The 18,719-nt window shown below is 45.3% G+C and overlaps 1 protein-coding gene and 1 long non-coding RNA gene across 2 annotated transcripts in view; one reads left to right on the top strand and one right to left on the bottom strand.

Annotated features, from left to right (window-relative positions):
- LOC126540824 (2-Hydroxyacid oxidase 1-like) overlaps positions 1-10,626 on the bottom strand; it is a 200,737-nt gene extending 190,111 nt beyond the window's left edge. The window contains exon 1 of the mRNA XM_055075969.2: positions 10,366-10,626. Within this exon, the coding sequence (XP_054931944.2) occupies positions 10,366-10,438 (73 nt within the window). The 5' untranslated portion in view covers positions 10,439-10,626. The remainder of the gene's footprint in view (positions 1-10,365) is intronic.
- Positions 7,164-8,733, top strand: LOC129387214 (uncharacterized). The gene is made up of 2 exons (XR_011892614.1): positions 7,164-7,606; positions 8,560-8,733. It is a non-coding gene; the product is annotated as an uncharacterized lncRNA (long non-coding RNA).
- Positions 10,627-18,719: the final 8,093 nt, after the last annotated feature.

The raw sequence follows: 18,719 nt of genomic DNA, 5'->3' as shown, positions 1-18,719 counted from the left end.
TCGTGTCGAGGAAGCTCCGCGGCGATCGAGCATAAAGCAGATAGAAAGGGGTGTAATTCGTGGTCTCCTGCTTCGCAGTGTTGTAGGCGTAAGTTATGAATGGCAACACATCGTTTCAGTTTTTGTGGTTAGAGGACACACATGGATAGCATGTTCGTCAAGGTTCGATTCGTGCGAACAACAAGACCATTGGTTTGCGGACGGTACGGCATTGAGTGACGAAATTGTGTTCCACATAGCCGAAGCAGCCCTTCAACAACGTCGGCCACGAATTAACGACCGCGATCACTTACGATCCCGCGACGTGGGCCATGGCGCAGGACGACATAACGCAACAAGAAAGCTGTGACGCAAACGGCGATAGATGACGGTACTGCCGCAGTCTCTGTGTAGCGTTTAAGATGGTCTACACAAGCGACGTTCCATCGATTGTTATTCGATGACAGTGGTAATGGGCCCAGGAAGTCTATGCCAACTTGCCCAAAAGGTGCGTGAGAGGGAATCAATGGCTGCAGAAGACCTAGTTGGACGGTTGAAGGTCCTTTCCACCGTTCGGGTTGGTCACAACTAGCCACATATTATTGCTTTGTTGTTTGACGCATGTGATACCAGTAAAAGCGCTCTTGCACACGTTGTAGCGTACGGGCCAGTACAAGATGACCTGATGATGGATCATCATGCATGGCATGCAGCACAGCACTATGGAAACTCTTCGCGACGACAAGAAGGAAACGTGCGCCACTGGCAGAGTGGGTGGTTTTATACAATTTGTCACGTATAGAAAAACCACCACTGGCTTTCGGATTCAGGACCATAACGAAAAGAGGGTTAGACTGACGTCGTTGCGTTGATCTACCTGGAAGATGGTCGCGTCCAGGAACTCAGGTGCAATAGCGGCCAGACAGTCATCGACAGTGTTTTCTTCAGAATTTGCGGTTGGCAGTGGTAAGCGGGAAGGACAATCTGCCTGAGCATGACGGCTGCCGCTTCTGTATTTTACTGCAAAGTCATACTCTTGCAGTCTCAAGGCCCACCGCGCTACACGACCAGACGGATCCCGAAGGCTGACCAGCCAGCATAACGAATGGTAAGCAGTGACTATGCTGACTGGGCGACCATAGATGTAAGAGCCAAATTTCTGAGCAGCAAAAACAGCCACAAGGCATTCCTGCTCAGTGACTGTGGAGTTTCGCTTAGCATTGCCTAAGCAACGACTGGCATAGGCAACAAGGTGTTCGGCATCGTTTCGCTGTTGAACAAGCACTGCTCCGATACCTATTCTGCTGGCGTCAGTACGAATTTCGGTAGGGGAACACGGATCGAAGCGACGTAGGATGGGGTCTGACGTCAGTAAGAACGTAAGTTGACGGAACGACGACTCACATTGTGGTGTCCAGTCGAACGATACATCATTTTGCCACAGACTTATCAACGGGTGCACAAAGTGGGCGAATTTCGGGACAAAACAACGGAAATAAGAACAGAGTCCCAGGAAACTGCGCATTTCCCGCGCTGACTGCGGATGCTTGAAGGCAGTGACCGCTTCAATCTTGCGGGGGTAAGGTCTGACTCCATCTTTGTCGATTAGATGACCAAGGACCATCGTGTGTCGCTCCCCAAACCTACACTTTCCAGAATTGAGAATCAAATCTGCGGTCTCCAAGCATCTCAGCAATAGGCTAAGGCGCTCGTTATGCTCTTCAATAGTGCGGCCGAAAAGAACATCATAATCCAGGTAGCAAAGATGTATTTCCCACTTTAGTCCGCGGAGAATTGTGTCCATGAATCTCTCGAACATGGCGGGGGCATTACAGAGTTCGAACAGCATAACGTTAAATTCGGATAAACCGTCCGGTGTAACAAAGGCGGGTTTCTCTTTATCGACGTGATCGACAGCCTCAACGTAGATCGAGGGACGAAAAGTAGGAGGCAGAATGTAGGCAGTCTGTTACGTGGTCAAGTTGCGTGCGAGTACACATCCTTCTTGGTAATCGCATTTAGTCACCTATATTTAACACAATATCTCCACGAGCCATCTTTTTTCTTCACCAGGATGACAGGTGCGACCCACGGGTTTGATGATTATTGAATGACATTTTCCTCAGCATCTCTTGTAACTTGTCCGCAAAAATCTTGCGCTCTGATGAAATCACTCAGTAAGGCTTCTGCCAAAGAGGATGTGCTGATCCTGTGTCAATGCGATGACGCGCACACGCGAGAATGGAATAGTTGTACGGTGCTCATCTTGAGAGAAGTCGAACGCAGAAGCATACTGGCATAGCAGTTGCACTAAGTTCTCCGGTTCATGTGAAGAGAAAGACTTGCTGACCATGCGTCGAATTTTCTGCTCGTAAAGGCAGGCGGCTAGTCCGTGATTGGAATCCTCGCCCCGTGCAACCATCGATGAACTGCATATGATGTCGTCGAAGACAGCAATCTTCATGTATTCGGGAACACGCAGCGCGACAGCAGAACAATTTAACGCCCACAAAAACGTGCTAGCATAGTTTACAGATACGATACTATTAGGTACAAGTAGGTTTTTCTTCCCACAAAAATCGCGAAAGGGTTGCACCACGGCGTCAAATGAAGCGTCTGTACAAGATGCGATGACGGATACCGGTGCTAAAGACCACGAGGCATAGTCACTCGCTAAGCAACGGCAACTGTCTTTTGTCCAGAGGGTCGCTCATCCACGAGTTCTGGTAATAAGGTATCCTGACAGCCATCGACTCTAATGTTTTCACTATTTATCGAAAGATCACGGGCACCACAATTCACTGAAGCACCGCAGTTCTGTAAAAAGTCCATCCATACTACAACATCCTGAGTACAGAGTTCTAAAATCCCAAACTCGGTTAAATAACATTTGTCCGCCAATAACACATTCACAACACAAACATGAAGGGAACGCAATATTTCACCTCTTCACGGAATTTAGCATGCGTGTAGAGAGAAAACATCGCGCCGAAGACGGTCTTCGAAAGAGAGGCTCATAACTGATCTGATCGCCCCGGTGTCCACCTAGGCCAACGTACATATACCATCAATTATCACTTCCACTTTGCTTCTCAGCATTGTAACCGGAAGAGGTATCTGTGTCGTGTCGAGCCTGGCGACCTCACCTCCATCGGCCGCGCAGTCTGGTTTCCCGGCAGTGGTGGTGAGAATGAACGTCGGCTCAGTGAAGGAAAGGGACGTTGACGAGAAGGCGGCAGATTGAGACTGCGGTCTGAGACAGGGGAGTCGCTGCCGTGATTCTGTCGTGGACTGTTGATGGGGAAGGTCATCGATGAAGGAAAGGAGCGTGGAGGCCAGGTCGAAATTATTACGTTCAGTGCCATAGGACGTTGGCTGTGACTCATACCACCTCGGTGCCCAACGACGTTGCCGACAGAATCGAGAGATGTGTCCTGTGACACCGCAGCTATAACACATGGGAGGCTCACGGCTAACGTTCGGGTAAGATGGGTATGTCCGTGGCTCCGAGTAGGTCGTTGCTGAACAACGGGCATGTCCCTCAGCAAGCTCGTTCCCGGTTTCCTGGTGGTAGTTCTGTTGCGTTCTCATTGGCCTTCTCAAGCGGTATTCCTTGACAGTCGTTGCAGCGAGGGTAAGGGCAGCTGGTGGACGATTGTACGGATGTTGACCATCACGGAACTCAGTGTTCAATTACGTGCAACGACATAGCTCCTCTCTAACAATCTGTCTGATGCTCGTCGCGAGATCGACTGATGGGATGTCGTCTTCAATGCTTGCAACAGTTGTTACGCTTGCTAGCGGGCCAAACTTCGGGGTTGTGCGGCGCAGTTTGAGAGCCTCAGAGGTACGGCAATGACGTATTACGTCGGCGAGTGAGCTAAGGTGCTCTATACCAATGAGGAAGTCGTAAACATCCTCCTCGATTCGTTTCAACAAATGGCCAACTTTGTCCTCCTCTGACATACGAGGATTGGCCGTCCTGCATAGCTTCAGTACGTTTTCGATGTAGGTCGTACACGTCTCGCCCGGAACTTGAGCTCTTTCGAGGAGCGTTTGCTCTGCCTGATTCTTCGCGACAAAATCACCGAAACGCTCCTTGATTTCGGACGTGAAATGATCCCATGTTGTCAGAGTTTCCTCGTGGTTATCGAACCAGACGAGCACCTTGTCCATCAGAAAGAAGGCTACGTTTGAGAGTTGCGTTATGCTGTCCCAACAATAGTGCTTGCTCAACCGCTCGTAGTGGCTAACCCATTCATTATTCGACGTCCTCGCCGGGCTTCCCTACGAATGTGCGAGGCTTCACCAGGTGTTGACGCTGTCACGGACTAGCCATCGTTTGGGTCGAAGATGCCGCTGGTTGGGTGCGAGTGTTGATTCGCTGTCAACATCATCATCATCAGCAGCAGCAGCCTCGTTCCGCCCACTGCAGGGCAAAGGCCTCTGCCATACTTCTCCAACTACCCCGGTCATGTACTAATTGTGGCCATGTCGTCTCTGCAAACTTCTTAATCTCATCCGCCTATCTAACTTTCTGCCGCCCCCTGCTACGCTTCCCTTCCCTTGGAATACAGTCGGTAACCCTTAATGACCATCGGTTATCTTCCCTTCTCATTACATGTCCGGCCCGTGCCCATTTATTTTCTTGATTTCAACTAAGATGCCATTAACTCCCGTTTGTTCCCTCACCCAATCTGCTCTTTTCTTATCGCTTAACGTTACACCCATCATTCTTCTTTCCATAGCTCGTTGCGTCGTCCTCAATTTAAGTACAACCCTTGTCGTAAGCCTCCAGGTTTCTGCCCCGTAAGTGAGTACTGGTAAGACGCAGCTGTTATACACTTTTCTCTTGAGGGATAATGGCAATTGGCTGTTCATGATCTGAGAATGCCTGACAAACGCACCCCAGCCTATCCTTATTCTTCTGATTATTTTAGTCTCATGATCCGGATCCGCGGTCACTACCAGCCCTAAGTAGATGTATTCCCTTACCACTTCCAGTGCCTCGCTACCTATCGTAAACTGCTGTTCTCTACCGAGACCGTTAAACATTAGTTTTCTGAAGATTAATTTTTAGACCCACCCTTCTGCTTTGCCTCTCCAGATCAGTGAGCATGCATTGGAATTGGTCCCCTGAGTTACTAAGCAAGGCGATATCATCAGCGAATCGCAAGTTACTAAGGTATTCTCCATTAACGTTTATCCCCAATTCTTCCCAATCCAGGTTTCTGAATACCTCCTGAAACACGCTGTGAATAGCATTGGAGAGATCCTATCTCCCTGCCTGACTCCTCCGTTTATTGCGATTTTGTTGGTTTCTTTATGAAGGGCTACGCCCACTGCAGGGCAAATGCCTATTCCGGTGGCTGTGGAGCCGCTATATATATCTTTCAGTATTGTTATATACGGCTCGTCTACACCCTGATTCCGTTATGCCTCCATGACTGCTGAGGTTTCGACTGAATAAAATGCTTTCTCGTAATCAATGAAAGCTATATATAATGGTTGGTTATATTGCGCACATTTCTCTATCACCTGATTGACCGTGTGAATATGGTCTACTGTTGAGCAGCCTTTACGGAATCCTGCCTGGTCCTTTGGTTGACAGAAGTTTAAGGTGTTCCTGATTCTATTGGCGATTACCTTAGTAAATACTTTGTAGGCAACGGGCAGTAAACTGATCGGTCAATAATATTTCAAGTCATTGGCGTTCGCTTTCTTATGGATTAGGATTATGTTAGCGTTCTTCCAAGATTACGGTACGCTTGAGGTCATGAGGCATTGCGTATACAGGGTGGCCAATTTTTTTAGAACAATCTGCCCACCACCCTTCAACAAATCTGCTGTTACCTGATCCTCTCCAGCTGCCTTCCTCCTTTGCATAGCTCCCAAGGCTTTCTGAACTTCTTCCGGCGTTACTTGTGGGATTTCAAATTCCTCTAGACTATTCTCTCTTCCGTAATAGTCGTGGGTGCCACAGGTACTGTACAAATCTCTATTGAACTCTTCAGCCACATGAACTATCTCATCCCTATTAGTTATGATATTGCCGGCTTTGTCTCTTAACGCATACATCTGATTCTTGCCAATTCCTAGTTTCTTCTTCACTGCTTTAAGGCTTCCTCCGTTCCTCAGAGTGTGTTCAATGCTATCCATATTTTACTTCCTTATGTCAGCTGTCTTACGCTTGTTGATTAACTTCGAAAATTCTGCCAGTTCTATTCTAGCTGTAGGCTTAGAAGCTTTCATACATTGCCGTTTCTTGATGAGATCTTTTGTCTCCTGCGATAGCTTACTGGTATCCTGTCTAACGGAGTTACCACCGACTTCTATTGCACACTCTTTAATGATGCCCGTAAGATTTTCATTCATTGTTTCAACACTAAGGTCCTCTCCCTGAGTTAAAGCCGAATACCTGTTCTGTAGCTTTATCCGGAATTTCTCTATTTTCCCTCTGACCGCTAAATCATTGATCGGCTTATTATGTACCAGTTTCTTGCGTTCCCTCCTCAAGTTTAAGCTAATTCGAGTTCTTACCATCCTATGGTTACTGCAGCGCACCTTGCCGAGCACGTCCACATCTTGTATGATGCCAGGGTTAGCGCAGAGTATAAAGTCTATTTCATTTCTAGTCTCGTCTTTCGGGCTCCTCCACGTCCACGTTTGGCTATCGCGCATGCAGAAGAAAGTATTCATTATCCGCATGTTATTGTGTTCTGCAATGTCTACTAATAACTCTCCCCTGGTATTCCTAGTGCCTAGGCCATATTCTGCCACTGACTTGTCTCCAGCCTGCTTCTTCCCTACCTTGGCATTGAAGTCGCCCATCAGTATAATGTATTTTGTTTTGACTTTACCTGTAGTGGATCCGATTCCGCCGCCGCCGCCGTGAGCGTCTGCACAACGAGCGGATGTTTATGTTCGCGGCGCCGGCCTCCTCGGCGTGGAAGGCACGTACGTACAATAAAGTCTCAGTTTCACCGCCGCTCGGCTGCTCGCCGGTTGCTCTCAAAGTTCGTTCTCTTCTCTCTGCGCGCGTCTGTCTATAGACCAGAACACGCTAGCCTCGCACCCAGGCTAATCGAACGCATACTCTCGCACCCGGATTGCCCGATCGACCAGCGTCATATTGTTCTGGGCTGCCAAAGCGTGTTCGCCGGCGACCAGCAGACATTGCTAGCGCTAGCTCTAGGACTCCAAAGTGCGGAAATGTGCCCGTTCACGCGAATCCAAAGTACAAGAAGTCATCTGGGCATCGTTGCGTCGTGTTTGGATGCCAAAATAACCAGCGGAAAAGGAGCAGGTTGCTTAGCGCTGTTTGCGAAGAGCACAATACACGTAGGGAATCGTGCCGGTGCGGTGTTTTCAGCCTGCACCGATTTCCATCCGCAACGATGAATGACAAGCTGCGCCACCGGTGGATAGCTGCAGTGAATAGGAAGAACTACCAACCCAGTGAAAATGCACGAGTGAGTATTCGATCTGTGTATATTTTGGTGCCACGTTCAACTTTGCGCCCTACGAACGTAATATGTGTAACACGCAGGTTTGCTCCGAGCACTTTCTGGACAAGCCCACAGAGCAGAATCCCGCGCCGGTGCTTCGCCTTGGCTATAACAAGAAGGCAAGCCTTTTCGTGTTTTCATTCAGGCAGAGCTCCCGACGGTTAAGCGGAACAGTTGAGTTTGCGGTTAGCGATACTTGCAGCTGCTGCACGGCATGACCATTAAGCGTGAACGACAAGTTGTAAACGATAGTATGTTGCCCTGCTGGTGAGCGTTATTGCTAATGAAAGTAAAACGAAGTCTGCTCGTCACGTAGCATGCGTCGACAAAAACGTAAACAACGACTGCTCGTCGCCGAAGGCGTTCTTGCAGCGCGCCTGTCTTTACGAGCTGGTGTTGCAGGTGTCATTCGTAACGAATTCATTTGAGCATCCTGAGCTCTAAACTGCGTGCGGGGTGTTATGCAGGGCAAAGCGCAAAATTTTTCCGTTCATAAGGCGAGGAAAATAAGGTGCTTAATTATTGTTGTATTTTGTAACAAAATTTTGCTCGTTCTCACCAGTTTCTTTTACTGTTTTCTAAGGGAGCGCTAACAATCCGATATGGCCTCGCACAAGCGAAACAGGTCTGATACAAGGTAGCTGCAGTTGGTGGGGCTAATTTTTTGGAATGCAGGTGCGGTTGTTGTCTTGTACCAAAGGCTTCCTGATGATGCAGCTTTAGGTAGGGATGGTAATTTTATGTGCCCTGTCATGGTTTGTGCAACTGTACAAAACCTGCATCCGTCATGCTCGCCCTGTTATATGGGCTTTGACTGCCCATGTAGTTGAACATTATAACTACTGTAGTTCCTCATTTTCCAATGAGTGCAGGTTTAGCATCACATGCTACTTGTTCGAGTACTGTAGGCTTGTGTTCTTAATGTTGTACTCTTAAGGGGTTGCACGATACAATTGGCCTGGTGCATTTTCTATTTCATTTTGAGAGGACTTTATGTCTTCGCAACAGTGATGGCATGGGAAAGAACTACAGCCCTTCTTACTATAACATATATATTGTTTTCAATGTGCAGGTGGTGAAGGGCAGGCGTCTGCTAATCAGGCAGTCAAACGACCTCGCCAGTTGGTTGCCAAACGCGGCCAACCCAGTAATGACCATGACAAACAAGACCAAACTGAAAGTGCAGAGGACAATGTTCTGCGTGCTTTAATAAAATGTGGCACCAACACAGTGCTGTAAAATCCTTCACAGGTTACGTGCTTACGTGGTTACCCGATGTATTCGCTTCTGCAGTCTGCACATCACTCAGTGTGGCCATTGCGGACTTGCATGAGGTCTTGAAGTTTGATTGAATCGAGACAGCGAAAATGACAGGCTAGAAAAAACGCGAAACACGCCTTCCGCCCAGCTAAAAAGCCCAAGTTTCGCTTTCGCGCCGGGTCGCATCTCCCGGCGTGGCAGCCCAGGCCTGCTACTTCGCGGCGCTTGGGATAGATGGCGCGACCGGCGCTCATCAATATGGCGGCGCGCTTTGAATTCACGGTGTTCTGGTGTATAGCGGACGCAATTCGCGCCCCTATATTAACCATTGCCGATTCCACGTCTTCATAGAAGCTTTCGACTTCCTGGTCATCATGACGGGATGTAGGGGCGTAGACCTGTACGACCTTTAATTTGTACCGCTTATTAAGTTTCACAGCAAGACCTGCCACCCTCTCGTTAATGCTATACAATTCCTGTATGTTACCAGCTATATTCTTAATAATCAGAAATCCGACTCCTAGTTCTCGTCTCTCCGCTAAGCCCCGGTAGCACAGGATGTGCCCGCTTTTTAGCACTGTATATGCTTCTTTTGTCCTCCTAACTTCACTGAGCCCTATTATATCCCATTTACTGCCCTCGAATTACTCCAACAGTACTACTAGACTCGCCTCACTAGGTAACGTTCTAGCGTTAAACGTTGCCAGGTGCAGATTCTAACGGCGTCCTGTCAGGATTCGCTGTGGAACATCTCAAATTCCGGAAGTAATGGGGGTAATCCAGCGACCCGGAGCCTTCGATGCAGATCAGGAGGTTGAAGAACCGCGTGGTCCGTGTTCCGTGGTGGTCGGGGGTAGCCAGCACTTTCCACCGAAAACTGCTACAGATGATCAATGTTTATTTAGAGAAGAAGACCGAGCTGGATGAAAGGTCGGTACGATGTCGGCCCCGAAATGGTGCCTTGTCGGCTACTCAGCTCGTCGTCTTCCTCTTCTTCTTCGTCTTCTTCTTCTTCGTTACATTATATATCTTTGTGGGTGTCTGGGGGAGGGGACACTTCAAAAGCTGGTCGAGTGCCAGCACCCCCTCCCCGGAAAATTGAATACTTTCCGGTTATGACTAGGAAAAATTAGGCCAAACAACCCTAATTCAAGCACGACTCTGCCCCACATTCAACATCGCTTGCTAAAAGTTCCCCCATTACGTTCGGGTGGATGTCTCATCAATGCGTTAATGGTTCTTCGTAATGACGTATTGCACGCATACTGAAAAACACCAACATTTCTGTAAAGAAAGCTTGCTTCAAAACTTATAATAAACTGCTGATTTGTGGTTGGTAAGACTTTCTACAATACGAAACGCCACCTATCACACCTCATTTAGCGTGAATATTGTATATTCCTTTGTTGATATACAGTTTACTATTTATCACACGCAGACCTATGAAAGCTTCAAGTACTGTGTTTTACATCAGTGTTTGCTGCACCTTATAAAAATTTGCAGTCGAATTGCCGAGTATTACTCGCAAGACGCACTTCAGCTTAGGCTTGACACCACATTTTCCTGAAATACGTACATGCTTTCTGAAATCATGACCAAGTAGGAGGTTGCAACTCACCTTCAAGCGGCAACGAAGGAGCTGTCAATACGAAAATCCAAAGGGCAGCGAAATGCCAAAGTGCTAGATTCATTTTGGAGTAGTTATAAGCTACTGACTTAAAGGGACACGGGCCAGTATTCTCTCCTAGCACAACAAAATAATGACGCTTCAATGAGCGGAAGCGTGTGTGAGACACCCTTGGCTCGCTCTGTTAAGTATAGGTCGAATGGGAAAGGTGGTATTCTTTTCTTCTTGCAAACTGTTTACTTTCGTATGTGAACACATTCAAGATATAAATAATGAACGACGAATGTCACAGGTCAGTCTGACATGCCTACAGAACTAACCTTTCCATCACTAAATTCCGTGATTCGTCTCGCGTCTTTCGCGCAGTTGTGTTGCTGCCACGTATTTTTTTACATTTTGTCTTTGTACATGTAGGAGCACAATTTATAGCGATATACGTTTGTCACGCAGCTGTTTTGCTTCGGGTTCAGGTTCTTTAGATAAATGAAATTACGATGATGAAAGTCATTGGAAGCGACGAAGATGCTTGTAAATGCGTACAACAAACAAGCTATATTTAAAGGACACAGGGCAGCAAACAAAAAACACTCACAAATAAGAAATCGCAAGTAGTCCATGCAAGTGTTCAAGGCACACAAACAGCGTTCGCAGGTGGCAACGCGAAGAAAGAGAGTGGAGCACGCCCGGTGGGTGGAGATCGGCACAGCGTCGATCTAGGGACCCTCTATGCAAGATCTGTTTCCTGGGCTTGCATGTAGCCTCCCTACGCCGATCCTTGCCTATGACAGAGGCGGCCGGACACCCTGTCGACGTGCAGCGGCCGGAGCTAGGCTGAGGTATTGGAGACGGCGGCCAGGCCTGGCCTGTACTCGCGGACAACTCTCTGTGGCCATGAAGGGAAAGGTACAGGCGCGAGGCTGCTGCACACGTGTTCCGGCGCGAAGTAGTCTACTAGCGTTTGACAGTGCTTTTGATTGCTCGGAACAGACGCTGAATCGACACAACTTCACGTGCGACGGTTTCGCATTTGTCCAGGCGCAGAAGGGAAAAGCCGCAAAACATACTCAGTAATCAGGGACATTTCGTTCAGTTTCCTTTATTCGTCACCTAGTGGCGTATCGGCCTTAAAGATTTCGAAAATCGCGCCATGACGTATGCCATGACGCACAACTAAAGAAAACACAATAAAAATAAGCGCACCCTGAAACTGTCGCTTCCCCTCGGTACATGGAAACGGGCGCACTTATGTATCAGTGTTATTTCGAAGACGGCCATCTGCTTGTTCTACTAACAATGAATCGGCGATCTTGCGAAACACCTGGCCACACAGGGCGTCGGCATTCCGGAGTGATGTCTGGCCGAGACGACGGCTCCCGCGAAGCTTCCGTTGAATTTGTTTTTCTTGAACGTTTCTTTGTTATTTCTGCAACACCGTGGCCACGGGCTTCCGGATGCGTCAGGCTTCTGTTTTATGGGCTTCCTATAGAACCGGCGTGACCCATTGTTCAAGAAGCTTTAGCTCGGGCCTATCTCCGATTCCGGCTACTCAAATACCAATAAAACTCAGGAATGCTTTTTGGAGAAAACCGCCGAACCGATTTGACTGAAACTTGTTGCATTTTAGAGACAATGTTAAATTGCATTGACTGCAGCAAATAGAAGTTTTATTTAGACAATGGAATTTTCAAAAAAAAATTGCAGGAAATCGGAAAACATTAAAAAACGGATAGAAACATGAAGTTTACAAATCCACAACTCAGCCATGCAAACGAAATATGCATTTCTATAAACTGCATCCGTTGGAGCATGAAAAGCGAGCAAATTCTATGCGCTAATTTACAACTTATGTGAATTCGGTACAATCTTGGGAACAGTGTTGCTAATGGAACATTCACAAATTAATTTGTGGTACATTTCAGGGTGGCGTATGATACATCATTGCCGCGCGCTTTAGATACATTATTAAGCGCAGGTTGCAGAATTCCTATATCGTTTTATTTGCTAAGGTAGTGTTCGACAGCTCTAGTTTGGTTTCTTGAGATATTGCGATTTTTTGAAAGTTTACGTAAAGAAGGTAGGCAGCTTAAGTAAAATATCGCTTTTTCAAATCCCTACGTTTTAACATATTCTTTTAAATTGTACATAATTGATCGGATTTGGCGCAGTGGTTATTCTGAAAAGTTACTGCCAATTTGGCATGTATTTAGATAGGAGCCCCCGAGCTAAAACGGTGAAAAACATCAAGATAGCTGCGGTACACCATATCCGCAGGTAGCGGACTCGAGACGACAATTGTTATTAAACGAAGATTAATTAAATATGTTGCTGTAGAACTCATCTCATGATGACAGTCGATAGTAATGCTTAGCATTCGAGCGTGTAGCAACGCATCATATTTCTGAAGTCGCGTTTGTTTAAAGGGGCCCTGAACCAGTTTTTATCGAAGTGGAGAAATGCATTTGAAGTGAAGATAGGCTATTTCAGAACCACTTTGGCGCAAAAAGTACTTCAATGCGTTCAGCAGAAGCGAAGTTATCTGCAATCAAACAGGGCATCAGCTGTGCTCCCCTTCCTCCTCCAATGCCTTGCACTGCGAAGGCTACAGCGGAGACGTCACCGTGGCGCGCAGTTCAAATTTCCGATTTGGTGCCTATGCCGCGCTAAACGTTGGCCAACCGCGGCTGTCCTCAGAGAGCCGCAGTGCGCTTAGCCTCTGGACTCGTGGCGGCACCTCGCGGCAGCCGCGGTGTAGCCGAGCGCAGCGACCAATAGCAGCTAGCAGCCGCGTATTTGATTGTTCTTTATGACGAAATAAAGCACACATAAAACAGCGAGGATCATGAGGTTTTTGAAACGAGAGCGTTTGAGAGCAAGGTGACTTCGCGCTCCGCTTGCGAGCTCCACGGATCACCTACGACAGCAGAACTTGGCTGAGATGTTAACAGAGTATGCCACCCGTGGACTATGGTTCACGGCCCATTTTAACATCTGTAGTTGTCATTCAAATACTTCCATTGGTTTGCTTGTCTGTGGCGTAATCCAGTACACACTAAAAACAAAGAGAGTTCCGGGCACTCTCTTTGAGGGAGTATCTGCTTGTCCCATATTTCACTTTTTTCGAGAGTAGAACGACCCTCTTTGAGAGAGAGTAGGTCAACTCCTCCTGTCAGAGTTTTGTTACTCCACCGGAAGGGAGTGCTAGTGCTCTTCCGCAGAGTGCTAATACTCTGCCCATAGGGGTAATAGTACTCCTCCAGACCGAGTGCTTCTACTCCTCCAAGCCGAGTGTTTCGACTCCCCCAGAGTACTTGCACTCCTTCAGAACAGATTGCTAGTACTCTTCCGCAGAGTGCTAATACTCTGCCCATAGGGGTAATAGTACTCCTCCAGACCGAGTGCTTCTCTCCTCCAAGCCGAGTGTTTCGACTCCCCCAGAGTACTTGCACTCCTTCAGAACAGATTGCTAGTACTCTTCCCAATAGTGTGAAAGCCAGATATAGATCCATGGTCAATTTGAAGGGATTCGCAATAGTTACATGTCGGAAGTACTTGATTCCTTCATAAGCAGCTTCTGCGCTTATGCTTGGTGAATGGGATGTAATCTGTAGTCCCTGAGTTACTCAAATGAAACATTGTCTCTCTTAAAAGGTCAAGATATTTATTGATCAGTCACAAGATAAACTTAATAATAAATTGAGAAACATACTGACAAAGACATAAAATCAGATTACAATGATTCCCATGAACTTCAGAATACATCTTGTAATAAAACATAAGTATATTCTCTAAAGCTTCATCAGTATTACAGTGTAGAAATACAATTGAATTTCAATGGGCTCCTTCTTTTCGAAAACAAAGTGTACAATGGAATATAAACATAGAACAAACGTGTGCAAAGTCACAAAGTATTGACACTATGATTGATGAGAAATATGTGCCACATTACTGTCCAGCGAACGCATTTCTGGCACAAAACGCGTGCACTTATATGGCAGAGGTTACCAGATGAGCTGTTAAGCATGGGGCGGGTAATGTAGATAAATTGTGGAAGAAACTTTTTTGTGTGCCATATTCTAAGACAGCAACTCATTTGATAACGTCCTGTACAGCGTATGTATGTTCCTGACTGAGTAAAGGGCATTTAGATATGCGAGACCGCAGGTCTAGCTAGCTTTGCTTATATTTCACATATAGTTATTCATGTATGGGCTGCACCTCATTGTTTCTAAGTGTGTCTTGTCATGGTTCTGCACCAATATCTTGCCCGGTGTCAAACCAGTACAGAGGCGTATTATATTTCTTATTCGGTTGGCCTCCTCACGAAAATAGTTTGCTGGTGCTGTTGCGATTCATCCCTTACACTCTCACGAATAAATAAAATTAAACTTACAATACTATCTAATCTTAGCAAATGAGTATAAAACTGCAAGGAGTATTGGCATTAACGTCTCGCGCATCAAATTTCTTGTTATATATGGTAGCTTTTCATTTCCATTACGGTAAGAATGCTATACTTCTGAGGAGCAGCTTGCATAATTACATGATCAATTATTGTGACTCGTTGAACGTGCAATCTAACTAAAGTATAGCATGGCTTCAGATGTGACCCAAAACTCAGATGTGGTGAATATGATGCATCAAATGCGACATAAGCATAAGTACAGGCAGGGAAGTGCTCGAAAAAGACAAACAAAGAATCAAAACAAACTGCGAATGGCAGCATCCTGTTTCATATATCCCTTCCATGCACGTGGATTTTGCATGCAACTATGCATATACTTGCACAATGAACCAACTACCTGAAACCAAAGCTTTTTTTCCTACAGAAGTGGTTAAGATGCGCTAAAGAAAAATTATCGCACTTCACAGAATCTTCGTCTCAAATCAAGTACGTATGTGTCTAGGAAGAATGATACATCGCCTCACTTTGCACTCTATCTTAAGTCCAGAAGAATTATGTCTACAGAAGCCGTGACACTAAGGGGCGTTTAATTTGCTTAAAATTGTATGTTCACATCCGCCAATTCACGAACAAGTGTTCTACTCAGATGCTCTCAGGTGTATCCATTGAACGCATCTCTACCTCCATTAGCACACTTGGTTGGCAAGTAAATTGGAGAAACCACAATTTTACATTTTTAAAAATTTTACATTTTTAAAATAATTTTCAATTCCAAGTGACTCTCCGGCTTCTAAGACGTAAGGTGTGCACCACGGTGTGCGCAGTGAAAGGCCTTAATTGCTCCTTGCTTTCGCTTGGGGAGGCATGAGCGGTTCTAATGAACTGGTTTCGAGAGCATGCACGTAAACGTTAATGACTTCTTATACATGGCATTCCCTTCCCCCATTGCTACCCCTTTCTGGGACTTAAAAGGAAGCCATAAGTCTAAAATTAGGTGTAAGAAATAGATAAAAAGGAAGACATGAAAATCTGCCTGCTTCATGACAGCGTTTAAGATACCGAATCACGGTGGTTTGTATTTGCACCCTTGCGTTCACATGCTGTTAAATGTAAGCTACTAAAGCTGTTAAATGTATGCAAGCACCTAACCAAGCATGAGCTGTTGCTTTTTATAGTAAACATAGGCACCGTGCACATCGCAAGTAGGTATCATGTGACTAAACAAATATGTAATTGCATTGTACCGATATTTTTTATCACGTGGATATATCCGTTGATAGGCAAGACAAAAAGCAGTCATTTCCCACAACTGATCAGCTTCTTTAAACACATTTCTAACTTTTCAATGACACTTCGTCCTATGTGTTTGTCTCCAGAGAGCATACTTGATTTTTACTTTCCCATCAGAGACATTACATAAGTATACCATGTTAAGATGGCTGTGTGGAGATTGTGAGAATTTTCATATTGGTGTGATATACTATATTTTGATTTTGTTGACATTTAGTCAAATGGTACACCCGATATAACTACATTGTAGTTTTCTGGTCCAAATGGCATGGCAATGTATTTTGATTCTTTGGCGTGCGCTTCTCTGCACCACGTGAAGTCTCGTTGGCTGGCTCTTTGATATCCTTGTGTATGTTTGTTTGTTTATTGATTTCTTTCTTTCTGTACATCAACATAAATCTAAGCAAAAGCAAAAGGCTATACAGCCCTACAGAGGCTTATACTTCGAGATACAGTTCAGCACGCAGTCATAATACAAGTAGAGAAACAGCAACAATATACAATGATGAACATATTATAATCACTGAACAATCTAAATTGTCTCTATAGATATATAAAAACAAAAATATCACAGAAATATCACAGAGTAAAGAAAACAAACAGATCGACATACATATGGTGTGGCAAGCAGCAACAAAAGAAACCATGTGTGCTCAGAAATAAAACACACAGTGCACGTTAAGTATGATAAAAAAAGTCAATACACATGGAAGTTGTAATCAACACTTAAACAGTACTTAAACATATTCAATACCGTTTTCTAGAAGAATTTGTTTAAACCTATTTTTGGAAATTTGTTTATGTAGGTGTAAAATGTTGCCAAGTTTATGAAGCAGAATGGGTATTTGGTGCAGAATATGCTGCCGACCATCGTCACCATCATCATCATCAGCGTGGTTACGCCCACTGCAGGTCAAAGGCCTCTCCCATACTTCTCGAACTACCCCGGTCATGTACTAATTGTGGCCATGTTATCCCTGCAAACTTCTTAATCTTATCCGCCCGCCTAACTTTCTGCCGCACCCTGCTACGCTTCCCTTCCCTTGGAATCCAGTCGGTAATCCTTAATGACCACGGGTTATCTTCCCTCCTCATTACATGTCCTGCCCATGCCCATTTCTCTTTCTTGATTTTAACTAAGATATCATTTACTCGCGTTTGTTCCTTCACCCAATCTGCACTCTTCTTATCCCTTAACTTTACACCCCTCATCCTTCTTTCCATAGCTCGTTGCGTCGTCCTCAATTTAAATACAACACTTTTCTTAAGCCTCCAGGTTTCTGCCCCGTACGTGAGTACTGGTAAGACACAGCTGTTATACACTTTTCTCTTGAGGGATAATGGCAACCTGCTGTTCATGATCTGAGAATGCCTGCCAAACGCACTCCAGCCCATTCTTGTTCTTCTGATTATTTCAGTCTCATGATCCGGATCTGCGGTCACTACCTGTCCTGAGCAGATGTATTCCCTTACCACTTCCACTGCCTCGCTACCTATAGTAAACATCTGTTCTTTTCCGAGACTGTTAAACATTACTTTAGTTTTCTACAGATTAATTTTTAGACCCACCCTTCTGCTTTGCCTCTCCAGGTCAGTGAGCATACATTGCTCCATAGGTAGTTCTAATTTTTGGTGTTCTTATACTTTGTGTACGGAAATAGTATTGAACACATGTAGAAGAATTGTACGTGTGGTATAGCTTATTATTTTGGATATGCAAAAAGAGCTTGAGATAATAAATTTGGTTAGCTTGCAATATGAAATATTTTGCAAATAGCGGACGCGCGCTGATGCCTTGCGGGTGACCACAATATCCCTCAAATATTCGTAGTACTTTTTTTGTAATGTGAGTAATGTGGTATAATTCTGTGCTGTCGTTCTGCCCCAGATCAACACGCAGTAATTGAGCATGAAATAGAATAGCGTATGATATAGCGCTTTCTTGAGCCAAAGTTGAAATAATCGACTTAATCTGTACATACATCCAACACTTTTACTTAATTCTAATGCTAATTTCTTTACGTGTTCATTCCAAGGCAGGACTTCCTGGAACCATAGGCCCTGAAATTTTTGAACCTTGCTGAAGCGTCTGGCTCTCAAAGGAAACATTCAAGCTTATTTTCCGTGGCTTATTAATCGGTGCAAACAATATGTATTTCGTTTTACTCGCGTTTAGCCGTAACTTCTTAATTTTAATCTAACAAGACAGCTTACTTAGATATCTATTTACACTTCCTTGAAGGTTAGAAATTGAAGCACCAGTAGAAAGAAAGTTAGTGTCATCGGCATACATAATTATTTGAGGGGAATCCGGAATGCGACACAGGTGATTTACGCAAATTATAAATAAGAATGGATCGAGTGTAAATCCTTGTGCGACACCTTTGTTGACTTTAGCATGCGAGGATGTCTCCTGATTAATAACTTCATATTGGTAACGGTCTGTCAAGTAATTTTGTAGTAACCTATTGGCAATAGCACGGACGGCGTAATTATTCAGTTTTTGTAGAAGAACGCTATGACACAGGGTATCGAATGCTTTACGGAAATCTGCAAACAGTCTTAGCGTGTGAAGCTTTCCCTCCAAATTATTGAGTATCTGGCTTTTAATATCGAGTAATGCAAGTTCAGTGGATGTGCTTTTTTGTAAGAC

The sequence above is a fragment of the Dermacentor andersoni genome, chromosome 2 (assembly GCF_023375885.2).
Source record: "Dermacentor andersoni chromosome 2, qqDerAnde1_hic_scaffold, whole genome shotgun sequence".
NCBI classification, from domain to species: Eukaryota; Metazoa; Arthropoda; class Arachnida; order Ixodida; family Ixodidae; genus Dermacentor; species Dermacentor andersoni.
The sequence above is the reverse complement of the archived record's forward strand: the minus strand, read 5'-3'. Positions and strand labels throughout refer to the sequence as shown.